A 15,863-nucleotide genomic window follows, 5' to 3' on the forward strand; every position below is an offset into this window, starting at 1 on the left:
TAAGCATTAAGGTGTGAGTATAGCTGTTCTGGTTAGTTTTCTCTATTGAGGAATTGCTTATACTTATGTAATTCAGTGGGGCATATGGAATATGGGTGAGAATCTACTTTAAAACTTCTAAATCAACACTATTCTAAATTTCCTCTGCATACAGAGAATAGTCTCTAAAGGAAACCTCTTTGTGAGTTTCATTTTTCAACTTCCAGGACCAGATTTTCTTGGCATCTTGTGGACTGAAAGTTCATTTACAGGAAATACAGAATTGATTTGTGGTATTCAGAAGCCAGCTATAAAAGAGTTAGGCAGCTGTGTACTTCTGATATATGACATAGTAGGAAATAAAGGAAAGTAAAAATCTGTTGATATTTCTCTGCACTATGATGAGATGGGGAGAGGTAATCTTAAACATTCATATATATATAAACGTCCCTTTTAGAGGTGTCAGATTAAAGTATGGTTCAGTTGTTTCTAACCTCCACCAGGAGGAGCTGGATCGCTGAGTTGTGCAAATAGCATGTTCAGCCAGCAGTATTTGATCAGAAGAGAGATTCCCATGAAAGAGTAAGCTGCAGTTGGGGGAAATGTAGATAATCTTAACTCTGTTCTTTTGATTTATATATTGAAAGTAAGGAACTTTTAAAATAGAACAGCTATACAATGTTTTACAGCTACAGCTCAATAATACATCAAAAGAACATGGCTGAGTACACTGCACTAGCAATCTCCCTCCTGTTGCAGGACTAGAAAATATAAATGTCTTTGAGGAAGGAAGTAGTTGCAAAGAGCTTAGAAGATACTGTGGATTGGTGAACTGAAATTCATTTCCTAGCTGACCTCTGAATTTGGCCAACATTCTTGTTCTGAGCTATACTGACAAAGTACACAATGAAGTTTGGAGAGCTGAGAGGTCCAACTGAATAGCATCATAACTGTAATGTTTTAATTTTGGAACGGTTGCTGACATTTCGGATGGCGTCACTTTGTTTCCAGACTTTGATGATTTCACGGCAGTCTCCTCGGTTGAATCACTGTATGTCAAATTTAATTGGAACTTTCCCTGAAAGCTGATAGTGAAATTTGACTGAGCACTCTCCCAACTTTTCCTTTTCCTTTTGGATCAAAACAGATTTTCCTCTGGCCTTTCATAGAGAGGTGGTGGTAATCCCTATAAAGATTTGTATACGTGTCTTGCTGCTTCATTCTTGCTTGTTGCTCTATTGTTTAATATATAGAAATCATTGATAAATTCAGTGTAAACATTTGGACACCCAGGTAGAGATTCAAGAAATAAATTCAGATTGATGAGTGACACTTAAACTAAATGAAAAATCGATGAAACCAGTGACCCTGTATAGTCAGTAGTTGGCCTACTCCCACCTTCCACTCCAATGACCCTAAGGACTGCTGTAGTTGGTTGAGACCCCCCTGCCTCCCTCCATTCACTGTAGCTCAATGGACTTTCCCTAGTGGCTAGTAGTCCCGTCCCGTCCCCCCCGCGCCCCAGCAGTTAACTTTCATTCTTTTTACTCAGAAGGCATGTGCCACACAGACTTTTTCCTGGGAGAAGATGCTGCTTGTAAGCGTAAACTAAATTGTAGGAAGAGCAAAAGGGCCAGAAATACTAGTAAAGACAGGCAGGAGCGGGATAGTATTTCTGGCACTTTTGCTCTGTCAGAGGGGAGTAGCATGGGGGACAACAGAAACATTTAACAAATTCTATGAAATTCACTTTATCTGAAAACTGAACTGGTAACTGTATGCACTGCTCTGCATTTTGTAGCAGCATAAACCACTCTTCTTATGTGCTTTTTAATTACCAAAGCACCTTAATATGTTAACAGCCTTCTAATTCAAATGGCGTCCCCTGTATTTTCTGTCTGTATATAGTACATTATTTTATTTTATTTTTTTCTAAATCTGGGGAGGACAATATATGTCAGTCTGCAGTCTCCCTTCTTGCCAAAGACTTTATATGCTGTTACTTACTCTCGTCTTTACTGGGAATAATGTTACATTTTGTAGGCTCCAGCATTCCCTATAATTACACCAGATACTGTGCTCTTAAACTTCTTGTTCAGTGGCACACACCATCAGGGGCTTGTTCACCTGCACATCTACCAATGTGATATATGCCATCATGTGCTAGCAATGCTCCTCTGCCATGTACATTGGCCAAACCGGACAGTTTCTACGCAAAAGAATAAATGGACACAAATCTGACATCAAGAATTATAGCATTCAGAACCAGTAGGAGAACACTTCAATCTCCCTGGACACTCACACAGACTTAAAAGTGACAATTCTTCAACAAAAAAACTTCAAAAACAGACTCCAGTGAGAAACTGCAGAACTGGAATTAATTTGCAAACTGGACACCATCAAATTAGGCCTGAATAAAGACTGGGAGTGGATGGGTCACTACAAAAACTAAATTTCCCCCTGCTGATACTCACACCTTCTTGTCAGCTGTTTTGAAATGGGCCACCTTGATTACATTGGCCTCATTAGCACTACAAAAGTGATTTCCTCCCCTTCTTGTCAACTGTTGAGAATAGCTCACTTCCACCTTAATTGAATTGGCTAGTTAGCACTGACCCCCCACTTGGTAAGGCAACTCCCATCTTTTCATATGCTGTGTATTTATACCTCCGTACTGTATTTTCCACTCCATGCATCTGAAGAAGTGGGTTTTAGCCCACGAAAGCTTATGCCCAAATAAATTTGTTAGTTTCTAAGGAGCCACAAGGACTCCTCGTTTTTGCTGATACAGACTAACACGCTACCTCTCTGAAACCTGAAATGTTGCTGTTTCCAAGTGATGTACCTGAAATGCATTTTGTGACCTGTCCTTGGATCATTTGGCAGCATTCAACTAGTTAATGTGTCTTCACTGGTGATTCTTGGAAACATAAGTGGGAATAGTGAATTTCCCAATAACTGTTTGTTAGTTTTTCCATCAAAGAATTGCATGCTTTGGCAGCTGAATAAACTCTCCCCCTTCTTCTAGAGTTGGAATTTGGCAGGAAGGGGTGATCTTGTTTTCTATTCTGTATTTTTCTAAGAAAAAAGAACTAGCTTCGTACAACAGAATAGGCAGCTCATTCATCACAGTATCTTTCCTCCCTCTTCCACCAATTGATTCCCCTCTTACCCTAAAAGGAATTAGCTTTTCCTCCTCCCAGCAGCCATTGTTTACTGGTCCGGCTGCGGTCAGCTGTGCTGCCAGAAAGAAAATCTCCAAAAGCACATTACAGAAAATGCTCCCCCTGGAGGTCACTTGAAAGAGCAGAATTAATGTATTAACCCTTCCTCTTGCATGGCAAAGATCAGAACAGTGGTTCTCAACCTGCTGGCCACTTGCAGCCCTGTCAGCACACAGCTGTGGCGCATGTGACATCCTGAGGGCCATACCGGTAATATATATATTGTGTGGATGCGGCCCACATAACAGAGAGAAAGCTGCATATGCAGCCCACAATGGGTTGACAACCACTGGATCAGACATAGAGCTGTATTCTGATCAGTCTGCCAGCTCCAGGCCATCAACACCTTAAACAACTTCTATCTGTACAACCAGATTTGGGATCAAAGTAGTGTCACACTGAGCTTCAGGTCAAGTGCTGTTCTGAAACTTAGAACCCTGCTAAGTTGGATGTGTGGCAAGAACGTGTCTTGGTTTTGGTCAGCAGCACTGAGCTCAATGCCTCCTCAGCAGATGAATCAGGCTGCCTTTCAGACAGCAGTAGTGGGTCTCATTCCTAACAGTCAATCTGTTTGGGAACACACAGTTCAGAAGCTCAGCACAAAGAGGAGGTTTAGTGGGGAATCCATGGGATTTATCATGTCAAGTTTTACCCACGTCAAAAGTGCACCAGTACCTTTGGGTTGAAATGAGCCTGTTAGGCAAGTGCCACCTCATCCAGAATTTACTCAATTTTGAGCACCTTAGAACCTTTCTTTGCTGCTACTCATCTACTCCATAGGAGTTGCTACTAACTCTCTATGTACCCAGCTGCTCCTCTCATGTCTGGTGAGATGGGCACTCCTAAATTCTGGAAGGTCTAAAAGTGAGGCATTTGAATTCTGCTCGCTCAGATCACTGGGCCAATAGAAGGTTGGTTTGTAAAGCTGAGCTGTTCATGCATTCATGTGTGTGAAATGTGCCCAGCTGTGTAAAGGTTGTTGTGTTTCTATATAGATTCAATAGATATCATGTGTATGCTCTGATATAACGGTAGCACTTTATATCCATCTGTCTCAGTGATTTATAAAGGAAGGCACGTATCATTATCCCCATGTGGGGAAGATAAGGCACAGAGGTTGAATTGCTTGCCCAGTGTCCTACAGCAATTGAGTGGTAGAACCAGCAATAGAAGCTGGGATTCCTGACTCAGTTCAGACCCCTATTCTCTTGGCCTCACTGCTTCCTTGTCATATGACCCTGTTTTCAGAGCTATAACTTTTCAATTTATCATGTGTTTGTTTTTGTTAGAAAAAAAAAAAGTTTTTAAAGACATTTGCTAAAACCCCTTTTGGCCACACTAAGGTTAATTTTCATTGGTTACGCTTTCCAGGAATGCTGCTTTTATTTTTTCTGCACTATTATAGGAAACGCCTTCCTTTTACTGTGAACTGTATTCTCATGAGCACTGTTAATGCCTTTTAAATGTCTCCAGAAACTTGGCTTACAAAATTACACAGTTATTCACCACTGTTTATAACAAGCTATTTTTATTGAACTGATGCTGACCATCTATTTGAATTTTCAATCCCATATGTTTAATAAAAGCATTGTCATTTGATAAAATACATGAAACACAGGAAGAGTGGAGATGCACAGTCCTTTCAGAGCAGAGCTGATACTTCTATTAGTTTTGCATGTGGCATTTAGAGACTATGCTGGGTGCTGTGCAAATGGAGAGGTGGAAATAGGTTTGACAGCAGCATTTATTTTGTTTTTTTCTGAAAAGCGAATTGTTAGGGCAGTATGTCGTGGCTGAAATTTTAAGCACAGGTCAGGAAATTCAAAGGGATTTTTCTCAAAGCAGCTGTAGCCTACATCATTGCCAGATTGTGTATTTGTAGAGTGTTTCTACTCATCATAAAATTAATCAAAATCATATTCAATTGTGTATAACGTAGAATCGTAGAAATGTAGGACTGGAAGGGACCTCCATAGGTCACCTAGTCCAGTCCCCTGCACTGATGCAGGACTAAATATTATCTAGACCTTACACATGCATTGTTACTTGTGTTGCTTGCATAAATTTGGAATTTGTTCACACAGATGGCTCACTAGTTCTGTAACTATCCATTTGTGCTTGCAAATATGTGTTTTGTGTACTCTGGTGCTGTAATTCTGTTCGTAAAAATAGACACAATGGTGAAAGTATCTTTGACAATCAGGACAAATTTGTTTAAATACTAGCAAACCCTTTTAGATTCTGGTTATACATTTTAATACTTATTTTTCCCTTCTACTTAATAGTGTCACAGGTACTTTCAACTCACAGTGAAGTCCATATGGGAACCTAAAAATATGCTAGAATTTAAACATATTTGTCCTGATTGTCAAAGATATTTTCACCATTGCGTCTTATTTTTTTGAACAGAATTACAGCACCTGAGTATAAAAAACAAATACTGAAAGATATATTTTAAAGTTATTGCAGCAGCAATCATTTTGCATAATTGTTTGACACATTACTGATTTTTCTGGAGGCATCTGTTAAAATTTTCTGTGCTTTATCCATCTGTTTCTTAGATTGTTTTTAACATTGATCCTCCAGAAGGCACATCCAGCTCCATGCCAGTTCAGTCAATATCCAAGTATTATAAGGTATGGGATGCTTGATGTGTTTTGGCACTTTCTCTTCCTTTCTGGTGTTTCATGGATGGGCTGTTGTAGTCAAGAGCAGATAGTGCAGAAATCAGTGGGAGTGGGCAGGGTAACATCAAAGTATGTTGTTGAATTCCAGGAGATGAGGATGTGTAAATCCTACAGGCGGGAGCCAAGGGGATTTCAAGTCTTTGAGTACTGCTTGAGATTAGAATCCATTGCTCAAGTTCCAGGAAGAAGGGAACATCTGATTTTTAGCTCTTAAATTTCTCCTAAGAACCTAGGAAGCAGGAAGATGCTGCAATTGTGAGTTATGGGAAAACTTTGATGCCACATGTTTTTGTTCGAGAATTAGGCCAGGTCTACGCTAGGGGTGCTACAGCGGCACAGCTGCAGCACCATAGCTATGCTGCTGTAGCATCATAGTGTAGATGCTTCCTGCATTGATGGAAGGGTGTTTTTTTAAATTGCGTAGGAACTCCACCTCCCTGGGCCGCAGTAGCTAGGTCAGCAAGAGCATTCTTCCATCAACCTAGCTGCATCTAAAGCAGGGGTTAGGACAGCACAGCTGCGGTGCTCAGGGATCTGAATTTTTTACATCCCCGAGTGCCATAGCTATGTTGAACTAACTTTTAAGTATAGACTAGGCCTGAATATATTCCTACACTAATCTCTTGGGTGGCTCAAGTTTTGCAGCCCCACTTATAGTCCTCTGAATACCCTTTTTATTCACAAGGCCTAGAGTGGATTTCATCCTCTTCATTCCAGCATAGGGAGTCCATGCATCAAAGTGCATTTGCTTTGAAAACAGGACACTCCTTTTCCTTCATGTTTATCTACCAAGAGAGAGACATACTTCACCAGTAAAACTGTGTCAGATCCCCCCACCCCCAAAAGAATTGGACATGTGCATGGAAAGGTTTGAAATGAACTGTCCTACACAGAGTTTGGGAAGTGCTAAACTTGATTCCCGTGACAAAGAACTGAATTAACTATTACACTATTTATTTTTCTTTTCCCATACGAAATACAGTAAAACCCCATCTATCAAAAGAGGAAGAGAATGTAATTTGTTCTGATAAATAGAGATGGGATACACTTACCTTTCAATGCAATACCAAATGTTAGGACACCTCTTAATTTTGGATAAATGGGTATTTTTGAATGAGGGGTTTGCATAAACCTGGTTCCTGCTGCATTTGGTAAATTGAATTGTGTGTTTAATCTTGGCAGATGCTCTGAAGGTATTTTGGAAAGGGTCTGATCCTTTGAAGCATTAGATCTCCTTTCTTTAGACTTTGAGGATTGCAGACATCAACACTTAGCCTCCCTGTTGTCTGGCATCACTTTCTAATTGTAGCACGCAACTCCCAGGCCCCTTTCCCACCTGCATTCTGTGCTACAGACCCCTTTTGGTAGAGAAATGTAGACATTAAAATGGTAAGGCTGTGGAAGAAATTCTAGCCCAGTAAACCTGCCCTCTTTTGGCTGATCTTAACTCTACCTTCTTGCATTTTTAACAGACCCCCCTCAATCCTTTCGTTCTCCAGAAAGAATGTCTGTCATTCATACTTTTAGCATCAATTACTTTCCCTGACAGTTTACTCCATGGGTTTACCCCACATTTGAAATTATTCTACTGGTGTTCCTCCTTAACTCCAAACTGCTAATTTTTAGGTTGCCCTGTAGTTTTTGATCTCTTTACCTATGTGAACATTTTCTTTTGGCTTTTTCCTTTGCTTTTATCATTTTGAAATCATCTGAGGTAGGGTCACTTTTCACCTTAAATGAAGAAAAGCCAGTCTTTCCACCTCAGAAATTTTATTCTCGAGACTTAATATTTTTGTTGCCATATATACACCATCTCCTTCGAATAATCTTCTCCTTGTAAGTCTGTACACTGCTTTCCCATGGGAGGTAACAAGAGCCATACTAAATAATTGTATTCTTTGCCTTTGCTTTATGCAACCCAGGAAACCCTGCTCTAACAAATTGGTTCAAAATGGCGATTTGGGTGGTGGTGTGTTCCTGTAGTTCTTGTTGGGTGGTTTTTTTGAGGGGGATGGGTGGGAGAGAAATGAGGAAAGGCAAATGCCAAACACTGTAAGCATTCTAAGAACTGCTGGTGAACCTCAATGATCCAGGGCTGGACCCAGGCTTATGGGGGTGCAGATATCTAATTTCTGCAACAGTCTGTGGGAAGATGTTGTCATGTACCTATTTTTTCCACAGGTGCACATTCATATGGATACCAGTAATCAGAAAAAAACCCAGAGGACAGACCTGTGGAGTTCATCAGTAACAAAAAAAGAAGGTGCAGGAGTGGGCTGTGATGGGAGATTAATACAATAGCCGGTTAACGAGGCCTTCCCTGACTTAAATAAAATAAATACTGGAAACTGTCCGAGTGGTTGAAAATGCTAGTACAGCAGGTATTTCAGTCTGCAGTGTCTCACGTCACTCAACGGGGAGCTCTCTGGCAGGCTAGGGAGTGCCATCTCAGGGCTGTGCATGAAGCTCCACAAAGTCTTCCTTGAATGTAAAAATGGCTGTGCTGGGTGGGAAGGCAAAACAGAGTAGCTCCTTAGGGAACTTTGTGGGCTTGCCTGAACACAAATTGCACTGCTTTAACTGTATTAAATCAGTTAAATTGATATAACCCCTCTAGTGTGAACACAGTGAAATCACTTCAGAGGTGCTTAATACCGGTACACCTGTTCCTCTATAGGAAGGGAATAAGCTATACTGGCATAAAGCACTGTCCTTGCTAGAGGTTGAACAGGTATAACTATTTTAAAAAATCAGCCCCTTTACTGAAATAATTATACCCATACAAAACTGTGTTGACTAGCCCTAAGTGGAAAAAGTACCCATGGTGGTTGGGGGGAAATACTGAGATTTTGCTCTTGCCTTTAGTCTTCCTTGTTGCATGCTTTTCTGCTGTTAAAAGGTTGATTAAGACTGCAGCACTAGCTTTGTAAGACTTAACTTCAGGAGCCAATAAGGTGTGAGGTTAATTGGCTCCTTGGAATCTTTGCAAGCCAGTGCAGTTATTTGTCTTTTAACTGTCTTTGTAGCATAAACTGCTGCTCAATGAGCCTTGAAGGTTCTGAATTATAGTCACTGTCCTTCTGTGTAAAGCCTGGTATTAAACAACAGGTCAGGTAGAGTTGTGGTGTCTCTAAGTGGCAATGGAAGCACATTACTGGGGCATCGTCTGCATGGGCGCAAACACAGAGAACTGGGTTGCAAGCTTACTGAGTGGACACATTTTTGATATAACAAATAGAAGGCAACACCTTGGCCTCTTTCTATGTAAAACTATTTCTAAGAATAAGTTATTGTTTATACAGAATATGTCTACACTGCAGTTAAAACCCCACAGCTGGCCCATGCCAGCTGACATGGAATTGGGCTAAGGGACTGTTTAATTGCACAGTAGATGTTACTGAGCTGCAGCCCGAATTCTGGGACCCTCACAGGGTCTTAGAGTCTGGGCTCCAGCCCAAGCCCCAATGTCTACACTGCAGTTATCAACAGCCCCTGAGCTGGAGCCCAAGTCAGCTGGCACAGGCTAGCTGCAGGTTTTTAATTGCGGGGGTAAAGTACCTATAAATGTTCTGAGTTGTTATCTCAGTGGAAACCTTTCAGTTCTGGCTGCAGCGCTGTAATGGGTTGTCTCATTCTAAGCCCCTATCATCAGGCTCTTGCAGTGTGCCAGAAAAATTACCCTTTGGAATTAAATCTCCCATGCTTATTTTACTAGAGGTGCCATGCCAGTTAGCAGCATCACAGTATCAATATGCTCTATGAGGTAACCCTATTGTGAGACCTCCATACTTAAGCACAACTGGGTGCTGTCATGGTGGAGCTTCAGCCTTAACTGTAAATTTTGAGCCTTTCATGATTAAATAGGGTTTTCTTCTGTTGTTGTTACTACCGCTCCTTATATCTTGTAGCTGGCACCATCTCCAGTATAACCCTGCTGCAGAACTAAACACAGAATTCAGAAGCCAAGTTTCTCTCTGAACTTAAGGCTTTCCCCCAAGCCACTAAACCAGCTCCAAGTTGGATTTAGTGAGGATATAATCTCCCTTTTAAAAAAAAATTATATATATCCGTTAATCAGAGCAAACAAAACAGACCTTTTGACAATCTCTGGTTAGAGCATTAACGTTCAGAAGTTATGTTAGAGTCCCTGTATTTAAGTTTCCTACAGAAGATGGTACACAGTGCTAGAAGGAAATTATTTGGTTGTCTGGAGGCCTCTCTAAGGATACATCTGCGCTGAAATTGGAAAATGTAATGTCCAGCTTGAGGAAACATACCTGCACTAGCTGGATTAGGACTAGTGAGCTAAAACTAGAAGTGCAGCCTCGGTAGCCTGAGCCGTGGGAGGGGTAGCCGCACAAGTACGTACCTAAGATCACAGATGGAAACGTACTCTGGGTAGCTAGCCTGTCCCCCCACTCTCTGCACAGCAGCTACACTATTTTTAGTGCACTGGCTTGATAAGTGCTAACACATCTTTCCTTGAGATGGAAATTACACTTCCATTTCCAGTGTTGACATGCATTAAGAGTTTCTTGTTTTGTTTGTCGGTATCTGGTTTCATAATTTTGGCACTTAACTACTGGAGGCTGTTTGTTTTTTCCAGGTAAAACTATTCATCTTGAGGCCAAAAAACAACTTATTTTGAGGAATATCAGTAGTCATAGCACTTCAGCTAATGTTTTTGGACTGCCTCTTCTAAGTATTTCAATGAAATAAATGTTGACTTTAGTGATGTCAGTTCTAAATGTTATCATGGTTCTCTTATAACTTGCATGTTTTGTTTTCTTCGGATATTGTGTAATCTTAGTTTTCTATTACGGGAATTCTCCTGAACAAACTTCATTGTGCGGGTCGGGGGAGGGGAAGCAGAGCAAACTGGGCCATTTGTTTTGGTTTTGTTTTGTATTTTTTACGTTGTTTGGGTGTTTTGTATACATCAGCCTTGCAAAATTGTCACGAAAATCTTCCACAGTTTACCAGGGACAAAATATTTTCTTTACCTCTCCTTCAAAACAAAAAAATTACTCATGACAAACTAGTTAGTAGACGTACAACATATACAAATCCTACAGATGGCAAGAATAGCCAAAAGCAAATATTTCCTCACATAAGTGCTGTAATGCTCCTGTTAGGATAGTCTGTAGGAGTACTGTCAGGTGCCTGAAAAGTGTCGCTTTGTCTCTGGTTTTATGGGGATCTGTCTTGGTTCAGCTCACTAAAAAGAGTTCAACACCTTGGGCTAAATTCTGGCTTTGGGCTACCCTTATGCTCAAAAAGTCACAGTTAGTTGAGGAACCACAGGCTGTAGCTGTTGTGGTCCAATCCTGGCTCCTCCAGAATCCATGGAATTGACGCTCTGAAAGCCCCCTGCATGTTCAGAGACAGAGGATGTTTCAGGAGTGGGCTTAAGAGTTGAAAGGGGGTGTGTCCTCTCTCTAAGCCTCCCTCTCTCACCCTCAGCATCCTCCTCACCTGGGATTACCTGTGCTCCTTGCGTGAGTGTGTCTACTCACCTTGTGTGGGCAGACCCCCAGACCTATCCAGATACAGGTCCAATTAGAGACTGCCTCCACCATGCTAATATGCACCAGTTTCGGTGTATAGCGAAGAGGTTTGCTCACAGTCAACATAAATCTCCAAGGATTTCAGTATCTCCTGGGTGTGTTTGCCCAAAGGGCTGTGTGTGGGAAGGAGTGCAGAGAATAAAACATAGGTTTAAAATAAGTTTCCCCCCTCTAATGATGGGTACTGAGTGACTCACTTGAGAAGCACAGCTTGATCAGGGTTGGAAGTTTTCAGTTAGCTCCCCTACAGATGTAGCAATTACTGTCTTTGGACCAGGAGGGCCTAATTTCAGATATGTGTAATGGGCTCTTCAACGGTCTCAGGCCTTCCTTCAGTCACTCCTTATATTCAAAAGTGGTGGTCATTATATTCAAAAGTGATCTTGCATGCTTTTCGATCATGTTGCCAGGATGTATAAAAATACCCGAGCACACTGTGCTCTCACACCCTCCATCAATGTATGAAGGGGTGCACATCTTGGCTCTTCCTGTTGCTGCCTGTGGGGATGCCCCAGAGATCCGTGGATTCATAGGATTGAGCCAGTTCTGGGAACTTCTCTATACATGGTGCCTGATGTGATGCCATCAACCTTGGTTCTCTGGCTTTCAGAATCGTCCTTAGTAGACTGTGTGTTTGATGAAGATGACAACAGTCTCTTGTTGAAATTAGAAACTACGGAAATTTGGGTGGGTGTTGACCTTTCAACCCTGCTTTGAATTGGCAGACTTAAGTTCAGAGACAAGCTGAAGCACAAACCCCAGGTCCAGACATCCCTAAACAGGTATGACAGCTTAGCTCTAGGTTCTGGCTTTGTTGTTTGTTCCCATCTCCAGTTATAGAACCTCAAACTCTGGTTTGCACCACGCGCAACTCAGACACATAGTTTTCACTGTATAGACAGATCTCAGTTCTTAGTGTTTTATTTTCTATCTGATACAGGAAAGATCTTGAGCTACTGGTGTTTCAGCCCCGGGTACAGCATGCATGAGCTGGTCCGTCAGGGAGTCCGGACAATCATTCTCACTAGTGGGACCCTCTCCCCACTCTCCTCCTTCACCATGGAAATGCAGATGTAAGTTCATTTCTTTGTGTGCAAATAAAGTCATTAGATGGCATTATTTACTGTTTGTAAGGCCTGGTCTACACTGGTGGGGTGGTGGTGGGGATCGATCTAAGTATTCACATAGCTGAAGTCGACGTACTTAGATCTACTTACCACGGTGTCTTCACTGCGGTAAATCGACGGCTGACGCTCTCTCGTCAACTCCGCCTGCGCCTCTCACCCTGGTGGAGTACTGGAGTCGATGGGAGAGCGCTTGGCGGTCAATTTATCGTGTCTAGACTAGACACGATAAATTGACCCCTACTGGATCGATCACTGCCCGTCGATCCAGCGGGTAATGTAGACAATCCCTAAACCAATCTCACAGGACTTATCTCATGATTTTTGAATGCTTGGGGTTGGAAATGAAGTGATGGCTTAGAACTGGTATGAAGAGGATGCAAAGTAATGGATGTTGGAAAATGTAATCCCAACTATACATATAAAATGATGGGTCTAAATTAGCTGTTACCACTCAAGAAAGAGATCTTGGAGTCATTGTGGATAATTCTCTGAAAACATCCACTCAATGTGCAGCAGCAGTCCAAAAAGCTAACAGAATGTTGGGAATCATTAAGAAAGGGATAGATAATGAGACAGAAAATATCATATTGCCGCTATATAAATCCGTGGTATACCCACATCTTATATACTGCGTGCAGATGTGGTTGCCCCATCTCAAAAAAGATATATTGGAATTGGAAAAGGTTCAGAAAAAGGCAACAAAAATTAATAGGGTATAGAACGGCTTCCATATGAAGAGAGTAATAAGACTGGGACTTTTCAGCTTGGAAAAGAGACGACTAAGGGGGGATATGATAGAGGTCTATAAAATCATGCCTGGTGAGGAGAAAGTAAATAAGGAAGTGTTATTTACTCCTTCTCATAACACAAGAACTAGGGGTCACCAAATGAAATTAATAAGCAGCAGGTTTAAAACAAACAAAAGGAAGTTTTGGGTTTTTTTTCACACAACACACAGCCAACCTGTGGAACTCTTTTTACCAGAGGGTGTTGTAAAGGCCAAGACTATAACAGGGTTCAAAAAAGAACTAGATAAATTCATAGAGGATAGGTCTATCAATGGCTATTAGCCAGGCTGGGCAGGGATGATGTCCCTAGCTTCTGTTTGCCAGAAGCTGGTAATGGGCGACAGGGAATGGATCACTTGATGATTACCTGTTCTGTTCATTCCCTCTGGGGCACCCGGCATTGGCCACTGTTGGAAGACAGGATAATGGGCTAGATGGACCTTTGGTCTGACCCAGTATGGCCATTCTTATGTTAGAGATCATCTCTCTCTCCTGTTTCCTCAGCCCTTTCCCCGTTTGCTTGGAAAATCCACATGTTATTGATAAACAGCAGATCTGGGTGGGGATAATTCCCAAGGGACCAGACGGAGGTCTGCTCAGCTCTACCTATGAAAAAAGGTAATCAGCTCTTTCATTTAAATACTGCTGTGAAGTCTTGGGTATCAGCGTATCAGATTTTTGTTTAAAGGAGAGTGCTTGTGGAAAAAGTCATCTGCAAAGTTCACTTCTTAGATCAACAGGTTTCTAATTAGTAACAGGAAGCAGCAGAAGGTGAGGTTATAGAGAAATGTTATGCTGCTTCTACATTTCAGTTTGTGCTTCGCTAATCTGGAAAAAAGCAGAGAATTTCTATGCTGGGGAAAAAAGAAACATAAGTGCTGTTGCCTAGAACAGTGAAGACCTGAAATTAAGGTTCCCCCTTTTGTTCTGTTTCTATTCTGTAATGTCATTTTTTGCTTAAAAACCTGTTTGTAGAACTTTAAGAAGTAGTTTCGTGCTTTGAGTGCTTTTTGTATTTATCAGTTCTTTACAAGAAAGTTATTTACCTAGCAGAGTAGCACAGTTGTTTTGGCACCATTATATTCACCTCTGTGAATGGGTGTTTAAAGAGGTAATCCTTTTGAAGTTTCTGGGGTGAGGGAGAAGTTTTTCTGCACATCATACATATTTTCGTATTTTAATTACCTTTCGAAAATATTCAAAGCAGTTATATCCTGATAATTTTTCATCCATTTTAAGTTCAACTTTATATATACATTCCCCTGGTTAAGACTGCTTTTGTTTGGGTTTAACCAGGGCAGATGTAGCCTTTTTAGTGATACTCAGTAAACCAAAACCACTACCCATCGAAGAGTTTTTACCATGTAAAATGAGACGTGCCAGAGAGTCCATGAAGTTTGCTGTTGATTTTATCTGGAAGGCACTCAGATACTACAATGATGGGTGACAATATACAGTCCTATGATAGTGTATTGCTAGTCCAAGAAACTTAGTTGGCCTGCCATTTAAGTTTATTTTGATGTAAGATACCACTGAGTTTTTCCCTTTCCACAGTGTGTTGTGTGGAGTAAGTGAAGCATACAATGTAATTACCACGATTTCTCAAGGGTAATAGCATCAGAATTTGTAGATCTTGTAAAAATAGTTCGTTGAGTGCTTGGTCATGTCCATTCCAATCACGTGTGTGCACATGCACAATGGCTGGAAGATTTTTCCCTTAGCAGCATCCGTCAGGCCGGCCTGGGTGTCCCCTGGCGTCATGCCTTCATGGCGCTCAATATAGAGCCCTGCCGACCCGCCACCCCTTCAGTTCCTTCTTACTGCCAGTGACCGTTGGCTGGAACTTTCCTTAGCCCTTGCTTAGCAAGCGCATTCTGTACTCATATATAGTTACCTTAGTGTCTTCTTAGTATTAGAGTTCTTAATAGATTTCCCCTGCACACCTACCTGGAGCCATATTATGTCACGGTCCCCAGGGTTTAAAAACTGTGTGGCCTGTGCGAAGTGCATGCCGAAGAGCGATCCACATTCATCATGGTTCTTAGGGGAGGTCCACCAAAAGGACGCTGTAAGATCTGCCACGAGTTCTGCCCTAGAACTCTTAAAGAAAGGGAACAACAGCTTAAGGTGATCCTCGTGGAGGCAGCCCTATGCCCCCACTCTGACCCGGGCTCAGGGGACCTGGCTCCCAACGCTTTGTCCTTGACGCGGAATGCCCTGGCACCGTCGTCAAGCTCAGCACCGAGAAAGGACTCATCCCAAGACGCTCAGCACCAACAGGCACCTCATGAGGCCCAGCTGAAAGCAGGCAGCGATCCCACTCACCGGTGCCTCAGAAGAAAAAGAAGACGGACAGCTGCACTCCTCCGGCTAAATCCAGAGACGTGAGACCCCAGATGGGCCACAGCTCCGGATCCCCTGCTGAGGCCATGTCGACTCCTGCCCAAGTGAGGTCGCAGCTATAGCTCCCTTCAATGCCAGAAGCTTACTA

The 15,863-nt window shown here is 41.9% G+C and overlaps 1 protein-coding gene across 40 annotated transcripts in view; it reads left to right on the top strand.

The window, feature by feature from the left end:
• RTEL1 (regulator of telomere elongation helicase 1) overlaps positions 1 to 15,863 on the top strand; it is a 120,305-nt gene that overhangs the window by 25,233 nt on the left and 79,209 nt on the right. For 36 of the 40 annotated variants that reach the window (XR_005227839.2, XR_005227840.1, XR_005227841.1 and 33 more), the window contains 4 exons: positions 5,765 to 5,839; positions 8,072 to 8,153; positions 12,398 to 12,530; positions 13,877 to 13,990. Coding sequence is in view for 37 of the 40 variants with exons in the window: in XM_043527143.1 (XP_043383078.1) it covers positions 5,765 to 5,839; positions 8,072 to 8,153; positions 12,398 to 12,530; positions 13,877 to 13,990 (404 nt within the window). In the remaining 3 variants the exon portion in view is untranslated. The remainder of the gene's footprint in view (positions 1 to 5,764; positions 5,840 to 8,071; positions 8,154 to 12,397; positions 12,531 to 13,876; positions 13,991 to 15,863) is intronic. The other 4 variants (XM_043527157.1, XM_037915534.2, XM_043527159.1 and 1 more) reach the window with 2 other exon arrangements.

This window comes from Chelonia mydas, chromosome 13, assembly GCF_015237465.2.
Source record: "Chelonia mydas isolate rCheMyd1 chromosome 13, rCheMyd1.pri.v2, whole genome shotgun sequence".
Lineage (NCBI taxonomy): Eukaryota > Metazoa > Chordata > Testudines > Cheloniidae > Chelonia > Chelonia mydas.